Source organism: Paroedura picta, chromosome 1 (genome assembly GCF_049243985.1).
Source record: "Paroedura picta isolate Pp20150507F chromosome 1, Ppicta_v3.0, whole genome shotgun sequence".
NCBI classification, from domain to species: domain Eukaryota; kingdom Metazoa; phylum Chordata; class Lepidosauria; order Squamata; family Gekkonidae; genus Paroedura; species Paroedura picta.
In genome coordinates, this window is record NC_135369.1 from 137053374 (window position 1) to 137075684 (window position 22311).

The window sequence follows — 22311 nt, forward strand, 5'->3', positions numbered from 1 at the left end:
TCTTAGATATTGCATCCGGGTGTTCCTGTTTAGGAGATCTTTCCTAAAAAGTGGGTCCTGAATATTGTTGAGATCATGTTGCCTCTCTACTTCTATCACTCTTGTCTCAACAAGATCTATAGCCTTGTCATAACCCATAGACAAAAACAGTTGATATGAGAGACCATAGTAGCACAGCTTTTTAGTGAGTGCAATTTGCCAAGGTGCAACGAATGTGTCTATCACTATTAGACTTGCAAGACTTTGCTGTTGGAAAAGTAGTTTTAGCCAGAACGTAAAGGTAGCTATACAAAGCCTGGACTGAACGTTGACCATACCTGTCTCAATCCTAACTGCTACGTTTGAGATGTTGTTTGGTATTACCAGAGTTGCCCTCAAAAATTTAGACTGGACCTTTTCTAGACTGCCCAATCTGCCCGTTATACTAATCAGAGCCCCAAATGTTAGCTGAGCAAGAGCCTTAGCCTTGAAGATGTTAATTGCTGCTCATCTCTTGATTATAATAATCAGCTCAGCAGGCAAAAATGGCTCCTTTGAAGACCAGCCTCTGAGGCATTGTACGATTTTGAAGTCCCACCTCCAAACCTCCAGGAATATTTCCAACCCAGGGGTAGCCAACATCCAGGTGGGGCCTGGAATTACAGCTGGAATTACAGCTTATCTACAGAGTATAAGGATCAGCTCCCTAGGCAGAAAGGGAGCTGGTAGAGAAGAAACATTTAAGGCCTCCCACACAGGTTGTTGTTGTTGAATTGAAAGACTTGAAACAGGAGACAAAAGAACCCCTGCAAAGGGATCCAGTTTCGTCTGCAGAATAACGCTGTGCAGTAGGCCTCAATCTGCAGAGAGTTGCAAAGAAGAAATACACATGGCTTGGCTGTTTCTTCCCTCCAGCAGCGAGGCTGGTCAGAACAGTATTTTAAGTGAGAAGGGGCTTTTCTGTTGCCTCCTTGTCAGCCCACTGTTTGGCAGAAGGTGAAAGCTCCCTGCTCTCAAATGGAATGCCCACACCCATGCCCTCAGACTCCCCTGTGTTGCTCTCGGAAATACCTCACTCCCCTCAGTCAGTGGCTGTCAGAGGCTCCTTTGCAGCAGGCCTGAAGAGAGGGAGGGGGGACGGAACGCATTCACCAGCCTCCTGCCAGCTCTGTCAGTGTTCTGAGGCAAAGTGAGGGAAGTTACAGTTGGACGCAACAGTTAGGACAGCCTTGGGGCAAAAAAGGGCTGGTGCAGCCTGTCCCAGCCTCTGTTCCCATCCCACTCAGCAGCCCTACGAACCTCCTCTCTCTACGGTGGTCAGGGGCAGACTGGCAGTGAGGTCTCCAGATTGCCCCTGGCTGGGCTGGGTGGACGGGCCCTGTCAGATCTTTGGCCGAATGATTGGGCCAAAGTCCTGAGTGGACGTGACCTGCCTCTGACAGGCCATGCCCTCTCCGCCCACTTATCCTGTAGCCAATTATTATATATAACAGTGAGCCCACTGTTATGATCTTGTCCCCTATACTCCAAAACTGAGCCACCCCTGTGAGTAAATGGATTCTTAGATGTGGCTGTTTGGGCTGTGAGGGGCAAGAGGGGCTACAGCTGAATGAGGTTGAGAAAATTCTTATGGATCTGGTCTTGGAAAAGCCAAAACCAAATCATTCTTTTGGTATGGAAAAACACTGAACAATGTCATGGAAATCCCAAATGAGAAGATAAGTTTACATAACTTCAAGTAAACGATTTCATGTGCTTGTAAATGCACACACCATCTATTTTTAAAGTTTTCCTTTTAAATATTTTAACACTCAATTTAGTAAGTCTCTTCACTTACTAAAGGGGAAAATATTTTCTTCCTGGAAGAGTACACTGGAGGGTACACAGGGTGGGGGGGATTCCGTTGATTTTGTCTTCCACAGACAACCAGTGTCTCATGCTGTGAATGATTCTTTGTGAACGCTGGCTCTGACACTACTTCTTGTTTTAAAACTAGTGTTTTGGATAGCACCCAAAATGCATTAGTAATGGTGCTGGAAAATGCAAGATGTTCCTGGTGGAGTTTACTCAAATTATGTTGTTTGAAAAAAACAAATGGAATGTTTATCTGGGCCAAATAGCCTATAGAATCCATTCCAAATAGTTGCATCTCTCTAGGGACTGCAGGATCCATGTCTTAACTGTGGCCAACAACAAAAGGGAGTGTGAAGAACATTCAGTCTGCTGAAAGTCCAATAGCCGACCACAATCATACTTGAAGCTGTGTGGTCCAAACTGGGAAAGAAGGGCAGGAACTGGACTCCAAAAGTAGGTCTAGTCAAATTGAGACAACAGGCTTGTTTGAAAATAAGGGAGCAACTGGCATGGAAGGGCTGGTTGTTTGATCAATATAACTTAGCAGAGAGTGCACAGATGAAGGAAGGGCTGGACAAGGTCCAAATGAGATTCATGGAAAGGTTTTTCCAATCCCACTGTAATCCATTGCAATGCAGCTCCTAAAGATCAGGGCACTTGTGATGCAGCACAAAAGCACTAGCAAAAAGGAGGAATTGGAGAAGAATCACTCCTCACCCTTTGTGCTTGTACCATCTCCAGAGTTTCCTAAACTTCAGGAGTAGCTTGTGGGAAGGCACCGGGATAGCAGAAGGAAGGGGCAAAGATCCCTCCCATTAATTCAAATACCTAGGATTCAAGCCACAAAATAAAGTTTGGGGGAGGGAGGAAATTAAGTAATCAACAGTAGAACTGAGTGAGGAATATGTTTGTTTGTTTGTTTGTTTGTTTGTTTGTTTGTTTAAATCCGTTCTGCATCCATACTAACCAGAGTTACATCCTTCTAAGACACTGGTTCTCAACCTTCCTAATGCTGCAACCCTTTGATACAGTTCCTCATGTTGTGGTGACCCCCAACCATAAAATTATGCAAGTGTTCTTTCACAGAAATTAAACAAAACTGACCAATGGTGTGAAGATCCACTTTTCACTATTGTATATAAACTGTTTCCCCCCCCCCCGAGGTTTCTCAGTTCAGTTCTGCCTCTTGTCGCACCATACCAATCTTGCTCTTTTCTGCTGCTCCAGACAGATGAACGTTTTATTTCGATCTACTCCACAAGGCTGTTGTGTAGATGGCAACCCCCCCCCCCGGCCAAGCTGCTTGCCCTGCCACAACCCCTGTGAAAGGGTCATTACACCCTCCAAAGGGGTCCCGACCCCCAGGTTGAGAACCACTATTCTAAGATCACTGACTTCAATAGATTCAGGAGGGTACACCTCTGATTAGATTAACTCTGTAAGTCAGTTTCACATTTGATAGGGATGCAGCTGATTTCTGCCAGCTCTAAAATCAGGCCCTTTTCTAAACAATCCTACATGTTTATTCAATATGACACACACAGGTTGCCGTTTGCTATTCTTTCTGAATTAATTTTGACTTATTTTGAAGTGGAGAGTAAACTCTTAAACCTAGGGAAGGCTGAGCAAGAAAACAGAGATTTATACTGGCATGGAAAGATGTAGAGTGATGGAAAAAATAAGTAAAACCAAAGTAGGGCAGAGACATGATTCATGCATGTTGCAACTGTATAAGCCACTAGAAAATGAGCCAGCATAACTGTGCTGTAATGACACACCAAAAGCCACCCACTTCCTGAGGAGAAAAGGCGCCTCAGATGAATAATCAGGTTGAAGTGGTGGCCACAGCCTTGCTAAATGTTAAAAATAGAACACGCAAGACAGACTTATGAGAGTAGCAAACAGTACTCTCCAGATATGCTCAACTAAAAAGAAAAGAAACAAAGCCTTTATTGCATTATATTCTCAGTCTTATGCTTTCCAAGGTTTTCTCCAATCTGTTTCTCCCAGGCTGATTTAGAACTAGAGAGGAGGGGTAGCAGAATCACCACAATAAAGAGTCACCAGTTAATGGGGGGGGGGGAGTTAATGTGCACGATATTCCCTTTATTGGATTCTATCACCTATCTTGATCCTGCTAGCTCTTCGCAATTCTGTTCAGCTGGAACCAAGACAGAAATACTTTAAAGAAATATTGATGAGAAATCCAGCTCCTACATTTGCTTTCTGTGTCTAATGCCAGGAAGCCTGGCCTTTCAGGGAAATCCCTGGAAGAATGAGCACCTTTGCCTGGGATGCAACACAAGAACTCCAGCAAGATGAAGGAATTGGTAGGCATCACTCCTCCTTCTTTGTGCTCCTGCCAATGGATGTCATCTTTGGGTACCTCATTCCCCTTCGGCCTTCTTCAAGCCACTGAAAGCCAACTCCACCAGAGGGCTTCCAGAGGACTGCCAGCTGCATACAATGACTTCATTGTCTTCAGAGAAGAAGGGCCCTCCCACAGGCACAGGAGCTGCTGCTGTAGCATTTCTAATGGGGAGGGGCTTGGTCACAGGGCGGGGCAATGAACTGGCATATACTTGATTAATAGTCCCTGTTCCCCATGCCTGTTGGATAATCACATTTCTACTGTAAATCTAGTTTCCTTCTACGGATCCAGATCTAGCAGGTGCTACGTGCCTTAGGTGGTTGGAGAAGTAAACACCTCAACAGAGCTTAACAACATTCAAATGCTAATTAGAAACTCTCTCTTTTATAGCAAAATACTTTACCTGTATAGAGAAATGTGTTTGTATGCCCCCCAACCACGACATCCACATTTTTCACTTTTTGAGCAATGCTTTGGTCCACAGCAAAACCCGAGTGACCCAGTGCAATGATTTTGTTCACACCCAGCGTCGTAAGTTTGTCCACTTGTAACTGCAATGCCTCAATTTCATCTTCAAAAAATAGATCCTGCCCTGAAAATCCAGAAAAAAATGTGTTTTCTTGTGTTGTCACAAAACATGATTTCCTAATATCAAAGCACAAGAACATTACAGACATCATTTTCTCCCCATTTGCAGCTAAAAGTCACATCACTACACTGCCATTTTTACTGAATCTGTGTTTATATAGAGGCTTATACTGCAGGGAATCCTTTGGGCCAATATAGTTGAAAGCAATTGCAGTACTTTATCTGGCTGATGTCTTCCTGAGCTAAACAAAAATATACTAGCTGTCATGTTACATGCCTAACAGAACGAGTCAGGCAGCCTGCTTTAGCTGTAGGAGAACATTTGTTTTGCTCAAAAGATGGGATTCATTACACAGGGAAAGGGGCACAAACTGGAGATGTGCTCCAATTGTAGGCAAGATTTTCATTATCAGCAGTAGTGGGAAAACAGGTCTGCCCTTACCTGGATAGGCCAGGCTAGCCTGATCTCATCAGATATTGGAAGCTAAACAGCATTAGTCCTGGTTAGTATTTGGATGGGAGACCTTGAAGGAATATCAGGATTATGATGTAGAGACAGGCAATGGCAAACCACCTCCGAAGTCTCCTGCCTTTGAAACCCTACAGAATCACCATAAATCAGCTTTGACTTGATGGTACTTTCCACTCCCAGGAACAGGCTAATAGTTGTGTCAACAGCTTACCAAGACGGTCCTTATAATGCTATACTGCAGGACCTGACAAAATTTCCTTTAGTTCTAAGAACCAGGCCAAAAATGTATGTGCCATTCAAATTTTTCAGCTGTCAAGATTTGGTATTTCAGGGACTATATTTTCTCATTTTTCCAACCACAAAATCTAATCTTAACCTCTTCTGAGATTCTCATGATTTTATTAAAGTTATGATAAATGTTTTGAAGCATACGAACAAATATAGCAGTAACACTTATTGTTTAGCAAATTACCCAGCTTTACCATAATTCCATTATTTTTTTAAAGCCCCCTTGAATTGAATACTGGAGATAGTGTAAAAATCATCTAATGAAGTGTTCATCTTCAAAAAAGTTAAGTTTATATATAAACAATGTAAAGTACATATATAAACAATGTTCATATACATCAGGAGTTCTGAACCTGGCGGTCACAACCCCTAGGGGGGTCTAATGACCCTTTGCCAAAGGGTCATTGCTGCCCCGCTGCCTTCCTAATGACGACCAGTGATGCAGAGGGGAGGGGCGCCAGCACCAGTGAATCAGCCAGCACCCACACGCAGGCATAGAGCTCTGCCCCTGCGTGCAGGCAATGGCTGGTGTGCCGCCAGCACTGGCGCCCCCCCCCAATGGCCGCCTCAGGCTTCCGTGCTCGACAGTATGCCAGAGTGTGCAACCCTACAACAGTGAAGTTCCCAGGGCATAAACGATCGCGCCATTAGGTATGTTGAAAATCACTGATATACATAATAGAGCAAAGAATTCTGATGGAAAACTATAAAGCAGACTTGTCTGTGTACTAATGAGAAATGCTTCAATAAAATCACTGCTGGAAATACTAGATATCACAATTAAATTTCTAGATACCATGGAATCTGCTATACTGTAGAGCAGTATTCTCCAACTACCGGGCCATGGAGCCCTTGGTACCGGGCCACGGGGGGGGGGGGAAGGCATGGACGCCACTGGGCGCATCTCTCCCTGTGCCATAGAGCTCACTGTGCCAGGAGCGATTGGCAGCTGAATCGCTCAAGCCTGGGGGACAGGGAGGCCTGGGGACCAGGGGGGGAAGTGGGAGAGCACCGCTCTCCCTCTTCCCCCTGGTCCCCGGGCCTCCCTCCCCACCTCGGTCCCCCAGCCTGAAAAAGGTTGGGGACCACTGCTGTAGAGCACAGCAACAACCCTACTAATCTTCAAAACACATTTCTGTTTGCTGAATAGACATCAGACCTGAGGATACATCCTGCTCTGGAAAACTGGAAGTGGAAGTCAGTCCCGTGTATTTAATATTTGTATTGGACTATATTGCATTAATATTGGCTTTATTATATATTGTTGTAAGCCACCCCAAGATGCATAGTACAATAGGGGCGGACTATAAATATAAATATACTAGTAAAAAAGCCTGCTGCAGTCAGGAATACAGTGGGCGCTAGCGGGGTGATGGTGGGGGAGGTGGCATGCGGGTGGAGTGGCAGGGCTCGGGAGGCGTGAAGCATCCTCCCTCCCCTCTCACACACCTTTTGTTCGGGAAGGCGGTGGCGGGAGGGGGTGATGGCATGGGGGGTGGCAGTTGTTGTCTGGGGTGGGGAGGGTCATTGCCACCTCGAGACGTTCAGTGCTGCCTGATTGCCTCCAGCCCCACTGGCCCTCCGGCATAAGGACTGTGACGCCCCCATCGGTCCTCCAGCAGTGGCTCACTGTCAGCAATGCTGCTTCTCTGGTGGCAGCTTGGTGACGCCTGCGTTGGTTCTGCAGCACAGCTCATGGGCACTGGCTCTCCGCTAGTTGTCCTCTGCCACCTTGGTGCTGGCACTGCCGGTTATTGGGCGCCTTTGCCACTGCCGCCAGCGGCCAGGTGAGGTCGGCAGCAGGTGGGGAGGTGGCGGTGTGAGCAAGGTTGGGGATTGGGAGCTGGGCTGGTGTGCATGCATGGCAGCAGCCTAGTCAGGCCACCAGAGGTTTGCCACCCTTTGCAGCTGCTGAGCGTCTGGACAGGCGCTCCAGGGGACAGCCAGATCCAGGGGGCAGCCAGCTTTGCTGGGCACGGCCGGATTGGCCTGTGTGGGTGGAAGCGCAGTCTTAACACCAGATGTGTCCCAGAGAGTACTCTGCCCACAGGGGCCTTTCCCAAATATTAGGGAGAACAAATGGTAAGGATTAATAAATTTTGGCAGTAAGATATCCAGCTGTGTACCTGCACTAGAACTGGGAATGTTCTGGCAGGCAGTGCATAAGACTAATGCACTTGAAATTCTAGAAATATGCCATAGTTAAAACAAGAACCTACATTTCTGTGGTTGTGTGCTTTTTCATTTTGTATAGTTTTAATCTCGGGTTTTGAGAGAGAAAGAGAAAGAGAACATGAATAAACTTGAAAGGGTGAGGTTGGACATTTATCATGCCATTACTTAACATTCTAAAAAGAGAAAGTTGCCAGACACGTAAACTATTCTACGTATAATTTCACTAGAGTGCAAATACTTAGCTTTTCCTGATCTCTTTTGGTATGAACAAGTTGAAGTCTATGTCTTAAGAACTTTATACAAAAGCTATTTTACTTCGAATCTCCAGGGTCTGAATAAGAACTCTCAAAAGAGTAAAAGGAAAGTTGATTGGTTAATTTGCCAGATTAATTTTGGTCCTGCATGTAAAATTAAAGACTGATTTTCTATACTTGTAATATATAATATACAAGTAAGAGCTACAATTGAGAAACCAAGTATCTTGGATAGACGCCCTATTACAGTTTTTGAGAACAAAGAGTATAACTCTATAAGGCATGCTGGTACACTAACTGAAACTCCCAAAACTGTTTTAAAAAGTTATATATTTCTTACAAGGGAGAGTCAAGAACATAGTGAGATATAGATATTATCACTATACTTAGAGCAAATGTTATTTTCTCTAAGAAGTTAACTACTTTCATGTACTTAGAAGATATATGCCCTGACTGTTCAGCATAAACAACAAAGCCTATTCTATTTTCTTTACTTAGCCCGTAAGACCGTTTATGCACTGGAGGTTTCATGCCGGGCTGCAGGCTGGAGTTTTAGTCATGGCAAGTTGCCCTACCTTTCCTGCACCCACATGGGGGAGCATTTGGCCTGGTGCACCTCATCCGGCCTGGATTTGTGCTCCTGCATGGGAGCTGGGGCAGTGAAGGTCCCATGGCATAAACGGTCTAAATGATCTCTCCTTCAAGCCTCAGTTCATCTAATGTGTGTGTAAAGAGCCGTCATGCCACAGTTGACTTATGGAAGTTCCAGCAAATGGGTTTCAAGGCATGTGAGAAAAAGAGGTGGTTTGCCATTGCCTTCCTTTGCAGAGTCTTTCTTGATGGTCTCCTGTCCAAATACCCACCATGCTCAACAATCAAGATCTGGCTATACCATGCCACCTTCCCTTTCCAAAGTATCTGAAACAGGAATGGTATCATGTTAAGGTACACACACACACACAAATATTTAGTTAGCATATATATCAGTTTCATCATCAACTTGTTACTAAATAAAAATTAAAAGCTAGTGAAAAAAATCACAGAAACTTAATCAAATATAAGAGTATTAAAGGAATCCATACCTGGGTTTGAAAGAACAGGTGTCTCCTTTGTGGTATAGCCAACAATTCCTACTTTTTCTGAGCCAACATTTAATATGGAATAAGGATGGAAAAGTCCTGAAATTTTATTTGCCAATTGCTTGCTGGCTTTCATATTTGCACTTAAAATAGGGAATTTAATATTTTTAAGTAGTGGATCCAATAATCCATCCACACCATTGTCAAATTCATGATTTCCCAAGGCCTAAAAAAAGAGGTAGAAGATAGAAAATTATTTGCTATGGCCAGAAATCCTAATAAATTTTCATTCTTGTAAAAAATACTATTAAGAGAAATTGTTGCACATAGAACATGTTCTACAGATCTGTACTCAAGCAACACACTATATCTAAATTGAGATTTGATAAGGTTCTTCATGATGTTCTGTTAGATAAATTGAAGGACTGCAATCTGGATTTTCAGATAGTTAGGTGGGCACTCAAAGAGTTGTTGTCAATGGTGTCATCAGACTGGAGGGAGGTAAGTAGCGGGGTACCTCAGGGCTCGGTGCTCGGTCCGGTACTTTTTAACATATTTATTAATGATCTAGATGAGGGGGTGGAAGGATTACTCATCAAGTTTGCAGATGACACCAAATTGTGAGGACTGGCAAATACTCCGGAAGATAGAGACAGAGTTCAACGAGATCTGAACACAATGGAAAAATGGGCAAATGAGAACAAGATGCAATTTAATAAAGATAAGTGTAAAGTTCTGCATCTGGGTCAGAAAAATGAAAAGCATGCCTACTGGATGGGGGATATGCTTCTAGGTAACACTGTGTGTGAACGCGACCTTGGGGTACTTGTGGATTGTAAACTAAACATGAGCAGGCAGTGTGATGCAGCGGTAAAAAAGGCAAATGCCATTTTGGGCTGCATCAACAGGGGCCTCACATCAAAATCACAAGATGTCATAGTCCCATTGTATACGGCACTGGTCAGACCACACCTGGAGTACTGTGTGCAGGCCTCACTTCAAGAAGGATGTAGATAAAATTGAAAGGGTATAGAGGAGAGCAACGAGGATGATCTGGGGCCAAGGGACCAAGCCCTATGAAGATAGGTTGAAGAACTTGGGAATGTTCAGCCTGGAGAAAAGGAGGTTGAGAGGGGACATGATAGCCCTCTTTAAGTATTTGAAAGGTTGTCATTTGGAGGAGGGCAGGATGCAGTTTCCATTGGCTGCAGAGGAAAGGACATGCAGTAATGGGTTTAAACTACAAGTACAACGATATAGGCTAGATATCAGGAAAAAATTTTTCACAGTCAGAGTAGTTCAGCAGTGGAATAGGCTGCCTAAGGAGGTGGTGAGCTCCCCCTCACTGGCTGTCTTCAAGCAAAGGTTGGATACACACTTTTCTTGGATGCTTTAGGATGCTTTGGGCTGATCCTGCGTAGAGCAGGGGGTTGGACTAGATGGCCTGTATGGCCCCTCCCAACTCTATGTTTCTATGATTCTATGATTCTATATAGATGCAATAATATTTAAATATATACATCACTAACCATACTGAGATTTGACCACCCCATCCTTACCTGATTGGCTGTTCATGGGGCTGTGCCACCAACAGAGAGAGCACTCTGCCAATGAAGGCCAGTCAGCTCAAATTGCATGCAGACAACTCACTCCCTAACTGATCCCCCCTCCTGGAAATATTCCCTAATAGGAGAAATAGGAGATAAGAGATGACCCTCAGTCAGGAATGGCCCACTTTGGTAGTTTAGCCCTAATCAGAAGGGAATCCTCAGCCAGGAAAAGCTAGAAATCAGCTCTCCACATCCGGCTTCCTGCCAGGTACAGAGGCTTGCTGGGTAGAAGAGGAATCAGCCTCAGAGCATACCCTGCTGCCAGTAAGTTGTCCTGGTCTCCTGGTGTCTTTCAATTCAGAGGACATGGTGGTGGGAAGCGCGCTGCCTCCTGGGATAGCTTCTACGTGCCTTCTGGGGGAGGGGGCTGCTGCTGGCACAGAAATGCCCCCCTGCTGGCCCTCTGGGACTCAGAGCAGCCAGGAAAAGCCTCTGTCCTGGGAATATTTACTCAAGTGAGGTTCCAATTTGTAATATGATAAGTGAGAAATGCTTTGGGGGTAACCATCACAGGCAATTGCAGCACAAAAAATAATGCTGATTTGGGTGGGACTGGGAAGATGTAAGACTTTCCCTTTCCATATGGATACTACCTTGGTCTTGCTGCAATCTTTCCAAGACCATCGCAACAAAGCAAATTTGACACCAATGGCATGGAAGATGTAGAAACTTTAAATGAGGCACAGAAGCATCATGGGGACATGTGGAGGGGGAGACACTGGTCCATTCCGCACGACTTTAATATAGCACTAGTATTAGATTTTGTTTTCGCCAGTAAAACTACGTTCCACATGATGTCGTGAGCGATCTGCAACACTCCTGCAACACTAGCGCCAAAATCGCTTCATTGTAGTGATTTCCGGGGAATCCAGAAAAGTGCCAACAACCTGCAACACTTGCGAAAAAGACCTGTGCATTCTCAGTGTAGCGGTTGCTACAAAGTCCCTCCCCCTGGCTCTCTCCTCTGAACTTCCGGTGAAGCGATCGCCATTTCCCCCCCCCTCGGAGTGGGGAAAGCAACGAGCCAGCGAGGTTTGATTCACCTAGTGAGGCTTTTCCGGCTACAATCCCTCCACAGAAGTGCTTTAGAGCTCCCCTAAGTCCTCAAGCACAACACAGCCTCCTGTTTGCCAGTTCCCTTTAATTTTGCCCAAAAATCGCGCCCATGCAAGGGGGGATTTTTTTTTCACTCGGGGGAGCGTGGTAACGATGACTCGCCAGCTCACATGCCAGCTAGATGGGTCTCTACATTAGGAAGCATCAAGGCATATTCGTTGAAACGTGTGTTTTTTTTAACTGTGCTTAAAGGGAAAGGGGTTTTTTGGGAGCATGATAACAACCGCCCATTGGCTGTTCCATTTGATTGATGGCCAGGGGCGGGAACAAGCACAGAAAAAAATTGCTTCCTTTCTAGCGATTCCTGCGAGACTGGAAACCTGTGGGGAACAAATGAAACGCTACTGGATTCCACTAAAAATGAAGGTATGCGGAACGCCAAGATTCCACTATTTAAAGTAGCGCTTTGTGAAACCAATTGGCAACATTGGTCCTTGTGCGGAATGGCCCACTGTTTCCCAGTAGCATTAACCTAGTGGAAGATGATTTTATAACCTGTTTTTCACTGCCCAAAGGAGCCTCAGAGTAACTTATAATAGCCTTCCTTCCTCTCTTCCCAACAGACCCCCTGTGAATTAGGTAAGGCTGAGAGAGCTCTGAGAGAAACTGCTCTCAGAACAGGACTGTGACTAGCCCAAGGTCAACCAGCTGTCCCAAGGTCACCCAGCAGGTGGAGGAGCAGAGAATCAAATCCAGCTGGCCACCTTAGAAGCCACTGCTCTTAACCACTACACCAAGCTGTACGAATTGCCATTGTTTTAAAGCACTGTAGCTAGAGCACATGCAGAAGAAGCTGCTGCAGAAGGATGGTGTAAGTCTTTGTTGACATTCTCATTGCCTGTTATAGAATTATTTTTGTTTAAATTTCAGCCTTCTGGACAATGGCTTCTCAGAGCAATCCAAGGAGGCAGACACTGAGGTATTTTGTACATGGAGAGGTGATTGTCTGGTTAAGAAGGTTTGCAGTTTGAGAAGGGAGAAATGTTTTTGTCTTCTGTGTTCTCCATATGTTTGTGTTTGTGTGTGTAGTGGGGAGTGCTATACAGCCCCCCCCCATTCCCATCCCAAGCAGTTCTTTCTTCCAGAGGAAGTGATCTTTGCTGTCTGGAGCTGTCATTCCCCAAGTCCCTGGAGGCTGACATCCCTGATCCTCCCTGGGGCACTGTGCCACAGAGACCTCCCCACCCAAGCAGCCCTTTTATCTAGGGGAACTGATCTCTGCAGTCTGGAAAGGAGATTTCATTCTGGGGATTCTCCAGGTCCCCTCTGGAGGCTGGCATCCCTGAACAGTAATAGGGATGCTAGCCCCCACCTCAGACTGGGAGATCCCACTTCTGGGGTTTCTTGAAGCCTGAAGAATATTTCAGAGGTTTCTTAATGGTAAAAAAGTTGAAATAAACTGACATAGAAGCAATAACTGATAACCCCCCTAAGTTCTTTGCCATGTTTTCATGACTGGTTGTAACATACAAATGGTTTTACTTTGATATTGAACTGAACCGATGAACATACAGACTGAAAGGTTTTCAGTTCTTCAAGCAAATTTTGCTATCAATTAAATATTTTCATTGAAGGAAGAAACTGTGACAAGTTTTTTAATTATTTGATGTTTATTGTTATTAACAGTTACTGGCCCACAACATTTCTCTTTGTTTCCTACCTGGAAACTAGCATCCCTGCACCTCCATGAGATCCAAAGCCAGAGAGTCCCCCCTCCCAAGTAGCCCTTTTCTCCTGGAAATGACCTACGATTCCAGCAAATCCCCAGTTGCCCACTGGAGACTGGCATCCTGCAACCTCTCTGAGGCACAGTGCCACAGAGTTCCCCTCTTCCCAAGCAAGCCCTTTTATCTCCAGAAGCCTGGAGATGGGTTGTCATTTGAGAGTTCCCCCTCCAAAACAGCTCCCTGGGGAGCTGATCTCTATAGTCTGCAGATTCCAGGATATTTCCAGGCAGCACCTGGAGGTTGGTGACCCTAGGGTCAAGAATGTTCCTTGAAGTTTGGAGGTGGAGCCTCAAGAGCCCAGGGGTGGCCAGGAGATTTTGCCATGTAGCTAGCCCCCAGGAAGGCCACAGTGCAGATGTGCATCCTAGTGCCTGTTGTTTCCCTGGATGCAACAGGCTTTGCCTCTAGTTAAAAACCACTTTAGGCCTAAGAAATAGCCTCACATACAAAGTTTGACAAAATATCAAACAAGGACCAAATGACCCTAAACAAATACATTTCAGCACAATGCCTTTCTTCAATGGTCACGCATACACCTAAATTGTCAAATATAATAGCTTCAGACATATAATAAGTAATAGAATAAAAAAGATCCAGTAGATGTTGCTATAAAGGAAGAAAAAAGGGGAAAAGATGGGAATTGTCAGTATTGAATTTGGTGCATAATGATAAAAATATAATATCTATATTACATAAAGAAAAATAGTTTTAAATTTTGTTTTAAATAACTTACTGGTCACTCTAAGCCAGTGGTTCTCAACCTGGGGGTTGGGACCCCTTTGGGGGTCGAACAACCTTTTCACAGGGTCATGGCAGGGTGAGCAGCTTGGCCAGGGAGGGGGGGGCGCCACCACTGTTGCTGCTCCTCCTCAAGTTGCCCACCAATTTACATACAATTTATATACAGTCATGAACAATGGATTTTCACACCATTGGTCAGTTTCAGTTTAATTTCTGTGAAAGAACACTGGCATAATTTTATGGTTGGGGTCACCCCAACATGAGGAACTGTATTAAAGGGTTGCAGCATTAGGGAGGTTGAGAAACACTGCTCTAAGCCTTGGTTACCAAAGCTTACAAGTGTCTCTTGTTCAGTGTCATCTCTGATGTTTTTTCATAAAATGGTAGCAACTTACAGTTTAAGAAACCTTTTTTATTAATTGTTCTGGTTTATTCTTATTGGTAATGCTGCTTTTAGGCATGGATTAGATTTTAAATAAGTTTTAAAAGAACCTTTGAGTAATACAGGAATGTGGTTTATGAATGCCTTAAATCAGGCTTTCTCAACCGAAGTTTCATGAAACCCTGGGGTGTCTTGTATGGGTGGGAGTTCTTTAATTGTTAAAAATATTTTTAAAATGTGTTAAACATTTATCAGGTGATATGGCAATATATGGTCCTGTCACCCTCCCCCCCTCCCAAAATGGCCAACAATGAGAGTGGAAGGGGTGGGAAGGGGAAGGGCCCTGGGTGGGTATGTACACTGCTATGCTTCCCAACCATATTCTGCACAATTACCCCACTTTGGGAGTTTCTCGAAGCCTGAAGAACGTTTCAGCGGTTTTTCAATGGTAAAAAAGTTGAGAAATAAATAAACAAATAAATAAATTGTGAACTTGTGATGTTCATACTTCAAAATACCAGTACATTTTGTTAAACTCAGATCAGATTTTGATGGACTAACTTTCAGCTGAATTGTGTGCTGGTAAAAGAACTAGTTTCTTGGGTCACATGTTTGTATATAGGAAAATTTTGTATCTAGATAAAGAGCACCTAATAGTGAACAGAGTCCATGCCTATGAACAAATGCTGTTTCCATAGTACTGTGATATGGAGCCAAGCTTCAGTGTGGCATAAATCATACTCATAATTGTTTTGAAGTTATCCCTTAAGCAGTCAACTGAAACTGGACAAGTCCCAAGGGAAGATAAGTGTGGGAGGTAGTATTATTGAAGCAATGATATTCAATGATGATTCCATTGATTGCAGAAGAGATTTAATTCAAATTTTAGACCTGAAATGCTTCTAAATATGCTCTAGTCCACAAACCGAGTTTCTGATTTTTGATAGGGTCCACTTTTTGCAAGGTAGATGGCCTTTCATAACTGCAAACTATCCACTTGAACTAAACTGACACCCTCTAGATTCACAACACAGATGCACCTAGTCTTGAAAATGGTGAAGTGATTTCAGAATATTAAACACGATTCTGCATTTCATCATCCGCTGTTGAGATATAAAAGGAATATGAGCTCCTTTTCCTGGACTAAGCACCAATATTTATTCCTACAGTTTTTGGAATATATGGACCAATTTCAGCTCTGAATGAAAACACGGGACAAATTAATCAAGATGCTGAAAGAGCTATGATAAATTTCCCCCAGTGTTTTAAGATACGAACAGAATATATGTGAGGAAGTATGTATAATTTGGATTAGAGTTTGGGGAGAATGGGGGAGAAAGGTAGGGGGAATTTAAATGCTTCCCTGCTATGCAGTTTCAGGAATTAAAATTTGTGTAGGGCAATGCTGGAGGGCATTGTGTAAGGCAAGGCTCAGTGCTGGAGCATCTATAGTGCTCAAAGTGACCCTGGAGAGCCACTGCAATGCATAAAGCACATTTTGGTGTGTATGTGCATGGCTCCCCACCACCACCACAAACTGTTATTCCTCATATGAAGAAAACTAACCTGAGGACTTGTCATAACGTGGTGAATTTGTTAAACTGTACAAATACCTGTTTATAAAATCATCTTTATTTAGAAGAAGAAGAGTTGGTTCTTATATGCCGCTTTTCTCTACCCAAAGGAGTCTCAAAGCAGCTTACAGTCGCCTTCCCTTTGCTCTCTGCACAACAGACATCCTATGAGGTGGGTGAGGATGAGAGAGCCCTGATATTACTGCTCGGTCAGAATAGCTTTATCAGTGCTGTTGCAAGCCCAAGGTCACCCAGCTGGCTGCACGTGGGGGAGTGTGGAATCAAACCTGGCTCACCAGATCAGAAGTCTGCACTCCTAACTACTACACCAAGCTGGCTCTCCATTTACCATTATACAACCTAAGTGGAAAGAAAAAGAGTTTAAAGTGTTCTGTACTCCCATATATATATGGTGATTCTGGAATGTAGCAGAATCCTCAGATCTTAAGTTACAATACAATCTTAACCAGAGTGACGTTTCTCAAAGCCTACTGACCTCAACAATTTTAAGACTGCAATTCAATGAGACATCAGGAGTATTTTGCTCAAAAACCAGGTTCTGGTGTGGATACTGCTGTATGGAGTTTCCCAAGGTGCTTTCTGCACAAGGACCAATTTTGCTGAATGTTTGCAGTATGCTATATTTAATAGTGAAATTTCGTCATTCCGCATAACTTTAATACTACTGGAATATTGAAGACCCAGTAGCATTGTATTCATTCCACACATGTTTCTGGTCTCGCTGGAATCACAACAAAGGAAGCAATATTTTTCCATGCTTCTTCCCGCCCCTGGCTGCCAATCCAACAGAACAGCCAATGAACTGTTGCGTTTATGCTCCCAAGAAGCCCCTTTCCCAAAAAGCCGGTTAGCGAAACGTGGAAAAAACGCAGCTTCCTGGTGACCGGGGCGCAACCAGACACGGTGCTGGGATTGCCGCGTGCATAATCGGTTACTCTGGGTTTTGCTGCCGTTGCGCCCCGTCCCGTGCATAACTGGTGTGCTTTGTGTCTTCCCCCTCCACGTTTTCCATGTGACCTGAAATCGCTGGTTCGGCGGCCGTGCATAATGGGCCTTCGGGGTGATCAACCCCAAGCTCCTTATTTTTCTGGTATACCTAGGCAAATTTATGGCATTCCCACCTGCTTTCCTCCTTGAAGGGTTTTGGGCAAAAGCCAGGCTTTGAACCAGGGCAGTCTCTCAGGTTCTCAGGATGTATAAACTAGGGTGGATAAAAGCTCATATTAAGAAGGGCAAATATTTAAATCAGGGGTAGTCAAACTGCGGCCCTCCAGATGTCCATGGACTACAATTCCCAGGAGCCCCTGCCAGCATTCGCTGGCAGGGGCTCCTGGGAATTGTAGTCCATGGACATCTGGAGGGCCACAGTTTGACTACCCCTGGTTTAAATGACATCAGCATTTGCAATAAGAGAACAAGGCAAGAATTGAAAACAAAAAATACACAAAGGCAGCGCAAACCACCACGGAGTTACAACTTACACCCTTATCTATGGACTGCACTGTACTTTACAATTATGTCCAAGCAGAAAATCCTCTATCTGGGGCATGGATCATAAAGGTGTATCGCACATTTGTACCACCCATTCACAATCAAATTAGAGCTCAATGTTCATGTAAAAAGATAGGATCCGTTATTACCTATTGCCGTTATGGCTTGAAATATGCAGCTAAACAGATTTTCAGTGAGGATTTTTTAAAAAATTCATAGCAATCCATAAACCCACTATCAAATCAAGGCCAACATTGTTCTTTATGGACATTTAGTCCTGTGTTTTGGTTCATGATGGTCCCGTGAGGGTTGAGTTGGGAGAATCCATACAAAGCCAACAAGGTACCTTGTAGGTCAAACTGTAATCTTCTTTCATTTCCTAAACTTGTCTTCTACCCTCTATGGAGGACCATCCTCAAATACAAATGAGGAAAGGCAGAAAAGCATTTATGGGTGCTTGAACTACATCTATTTATATATCCCCTGTTCTTTTCCCCAACAGACACCCAAAGTCCTTAATGTTAACCTTTCCCCATTATAGCCTCAAAATAATACTGTGAGGTATATGATACTGAGGCAGAGTGACCAGCCCAAGGTCACCCAACAAACATCCATTGCACAGTTGGGATCTGAACCTAAGTCTCCAATATTATAACCATGATACCACATTCTCTTTTTATATTCCCTTTATACTGTGGGTCTTAAAGGGGCTTTTTGTTTGTTTGTTTTTGGAGGGGAGGAGGTTTTGTTATCGAATCATAGCTGACATGGCATTCCCAAAGGAAAGGTTTCAGGGCAAGACATTCAGAGGTGGTTTGCCAATGCTCTGGCTCTGCTTTGCAACCCAGGACTTTCACCCATCCAAACACAGGGGGGGGGGAGGGTGCTGACCCTGCTTAGCTTGGACTAAATGTATTATCAATTCATTAACAATTATAACAAACAAATAGAGCCAGCCCGGACTTAGTGCTGGCTATCCAACAGCAGCGTCAGTAATGCCTCCTTGATGTCAGTGACCTTTGCTTGAGCTTAAATTCAGTTTTGCACCGAGGGCGGTCTAGGTAAGTTTGTAACTTCCTCTTATTTCTACCCAAGGCAGAACAGGGAGCTAGCCTTTCCATCATACCCTAATGTACCCTAATGTACCCCTCCCTGTTTTTTAAACTGAAGATCGAGCCTGAAACACAACTTTGTTTATTTTTAATGGGTCATAAATAGAAGTTATGTCCAGGCTATAGCTGGAAAGCCAAGCTACAGCTACCACGAACAGAAGAATGCTCTCCATCGCAAAATTAGTTCCTATCAGTCGGCGACTATACCCCGCATCCCTTCCTTGTCATGACTCTCTCGCTCTCTCTCTTTGGGGCGTCTTCCTTCGCCAGCACCGTTCTCTCGCCTTGCTCTTTCCCCGCGAGGTTCCCAACCTCGCTGCAGAAGCGCTCAGCAAGCGGCACGGACGGGGGCCCGCCTGTGCGCCTGCTGCCGCCGGAGGCAGGGGGGCTGGCAGGACTCACCATCGCGTCGTAGCGCAGGAGGTTCATGAAGCGCACCACCTCCTGGCCCTTGAAGTAGCTGAACCAGACGGTGCCCTGGTACTGGTCGCCCGCGTCGAGGAGCAGCACGTGGGGGTGAGTGTCGCGGATGCGCCGGACCGCGGTGGCTCTGCGCGCCACGCCGCCGTAGCAGTCCTGCCCCACGCACTTGCCGGAGTCGCGGCTCGTCTGCTCCACCCGGGCATGGACGTCGTTGGTGTGCAGGATGGTGAGCTCGAGCGCCGCCGCCGAGGACGCCACGGCGAGCAACAGCAGCGGGAGCCTTTGCGCGCCTTTCTGCCGGCAGCGCTGCCGCTGCATGTTCCCAACACGCACGCGTTGCTCGCTCGCTCGCTCGCGGCGCACTGGCAGGCGCGGCCGGGGGCAGAAGCGCTTGAGGCTCAGGGTGCCAGGAGGGCGGGAAGAGAAACGGTGACGACCGCGCTGGGAAGAGCCGCCTGCCCGTGGAGGCGTTTGGCAGGCCTCGGTGGAAGCGGCCCTATCTGCCGTGCCCTGTCCTGTCCTGCCCTGCCCCGGGACGGCGGGGTGAGGTCGCGTTGCGGCTTCGACTGTGCTGTTCTGCCCCTCCTTTCCACGAATCTCCTTGAGAAATGTGGGCCTTTCCTGCCTCGGTTTGGGCTTACCTCGGCATTACATTAATACACCGTCCAGCGTCATTCAAAGGGCTCAGAGATGCATACGCAAAATTTGATCTCCGCAACAGTACCGCGAAGCCGACTAAGCTATGGCATAGCGCAATGGCTCTCAGAATGTTTAGGTCCGCTGCCCCCTTGGTTGCATAGATAGATCTCTGGTGCCCCCTACCCTATCCTACCTTACCCTACGATGTGTCGAAAGTATTGTTTAGGAGAGCAGTTGGCATGATCCACTCAGGAAGAAAATGATAATGCATTCCCAAACAGTAACAACTGCACATTTATTAAAATCCAATTACACGTTTTTCGAATAATATTTTTGCTTGGAGAAAAGCTGGATGACCACATTAAAACCACATTCTATCAAATATGATGTTGGGAATTCAACGAGGAACTTCTTAGCCACTGCCTGTAGTGCAATACATTTCTTTCTGTGACCAAAACTCTTTGTACAATTTACTAAACTTTGTCATTTTGTAACTCAATTAGTTCTTCCTCCGCTACCCCAGCTTCCTCAGTATCTGAAAACGGATTTGTTACCTAATCTGGAATTTCCATTTAAAGCCCATCCCAGACATATCTTTGTGCAGAATATCCAAATGGTCACAAAAATCTTGTATCCAACCTTTCTCTTTTAACTCAGACAGGCTCAAAAATTGGTATAGTTCATGACAGCCTACACTGCTGTTCAGAATTAACTTTGAAAAAAATGAAAAGATGAGCGATTTGGCCTTAATAAGACTGTCCTCATTTCCATGCAAGTACAAATTAATTTAGTTTAACTTTGCAAATAGTACTGATAAATACATTTCAGAGGGTAAATGTGTTGGTCTGCAGATTTGAATCCAGTAGCACCTTAGGAGGCATTCAGGTCTCAAAGGAATGTCATGCTCAATCTCTTTGAGTTTATCACTGGGTAAATCATTCATGTCTTCAGAAAACTCCACGACTGTATCAGGATAGTCATAAAAGAGTCACATAGTTGCCTCTTGATAGCCAACTTCAAAATAAAGCAGCAGATATTCAAAATCATTCTTCTGAAATATTCAGTTATTGAGAGCATGGATTGTAACTGCAGTGGTGACTGTAATGACTTTTGCAGGTAATTACTGAAGTTTTTTGCAACCAGATGCTGATAAATGACAGTGAATGGTGATGACACTTGCTTTTTTCAAGTTAGCAATACAACAACAGTAGTGACCTATCATTGATGGCGCTCCATCAGTTGCACAAGTAAGTATTAGAGTTCAAGTCCAGTGACACTTTCGAGACCAGCAATCTAGATAAAATAAGATGCTACTGGACTTGAACCTTAACTGTTCTGCAGCAGACCAAAACTGCTATCCACTGAAACTAGAAGGAAGTTAATAAGCAAAAATTCTCTTTGAAGAGCTGCTCAAAAACTTGAAATATGGATTCCTTGTTAACATCTGTTTTTAGTTGTCTTGCACATCATAACTCTTGTGCAGGTCCCCATGTGTATTGTTATTAGAATGTGTCCCTGGCAAAGTATACCCATTCCCTTCTGTTATGGATGAAGGGACAGTGGAGCTGGGAGACCAGAAAAATACTTCCCATGGTGAAGATTTCCTCTCCAGTTCTAGAACCCCCAATTAAGAGATCTCAGGAAGCAATCGTTGGAAAAAATCTCCCTCTGCCTGTGGCCTTGAAGGAGGTGTTAGAGCAGACAGTAACGACATCTGGTATAGAATAATTTGGCATGGAACTTCTGAGGAACCAAGGAATGCTAGTTCTTTCATATTCGTTAAGTCACCAACGCTGTGAGGCTGATGTATCAAAATTTGTTTTCAAAATTTGTTTTCAGGCATTTTCAGAAAATGTCACATCTCCTGAAATACAAGCCTTTTCTTTCAGAGCCCATATGACTTCTTTCTGTATATAAAACCAATCATTGGCAAAATATACAAAAGGCAATATAATGTATCACGTTTCAAAGGGGAATTTATTGTTAAAGTTACAAGCATGAGGTTGCTTCAGCTGCTTATGAGTCCAGTTTCTTTTTATGCAGTCAATGGAGAGTCCTAGGGATCTGTTTTGCTATGGTGCTTGCTTTCTCTGGCACAAGAATGTCTCCACCACCTGTAGAAGAGCTTGCAGTGGCAGACATTTCCATGTGCCACTAGCAAGGAATGTCACTGTCGGAACAGGCTATTGGGATCCATTCTGTAGTTTGTAGCTAATGGTCATTCCATTGCTAATTAAGGTTAACAAAAGAAATGTTATTTTTTAATTTTGATTCCCACAGGTAAAAAGAAAGAGACGCAGGTAATAGTTCAGAAAACCTCTTTAGTTAAGTGGAGATGATGGGTGCTTTTCCAGTAGTTTAAAGATGATAGTCATTTAAGGCAAAGTATATTTTGATTCGGCTTCATTTTCCCAA

At 44.5% G+C, this 22311-nt stretch overlaps 1 protein-coding gene across 1 annotated transcript in view; it reads right to left on the reverse strand.

Moving 5' to 3' along the window:
- The window catches only part of NT5E (5'-nucleotidase ecto), a 39043-nt gene extending 19332 nt beyond the window's left edge, over positions 1-19711 (reverse strand). The window contains exons 1-3 of the mRNA XM_077305242.1: positions 19237-19711; positions 9064-9286; positions 4608-4796 (exon numbers count right to left, since the gene is read on the reverse strand). Of these exons, the coding sequence (XP_077161357.1) occupies positions 4608-4796; positions 9064-9286; positions 19237-19575 (751 nt within the window). The 5' untranslated portion in view covers positions 19576-19711. The remainder of the gene's footprint in view (positions 1-4607; positions 4797-9063; positions 9287-19236) is intronic.
- Between the last annotated feature and the right edge of the window lie 2600 nt (positions 19712-22311).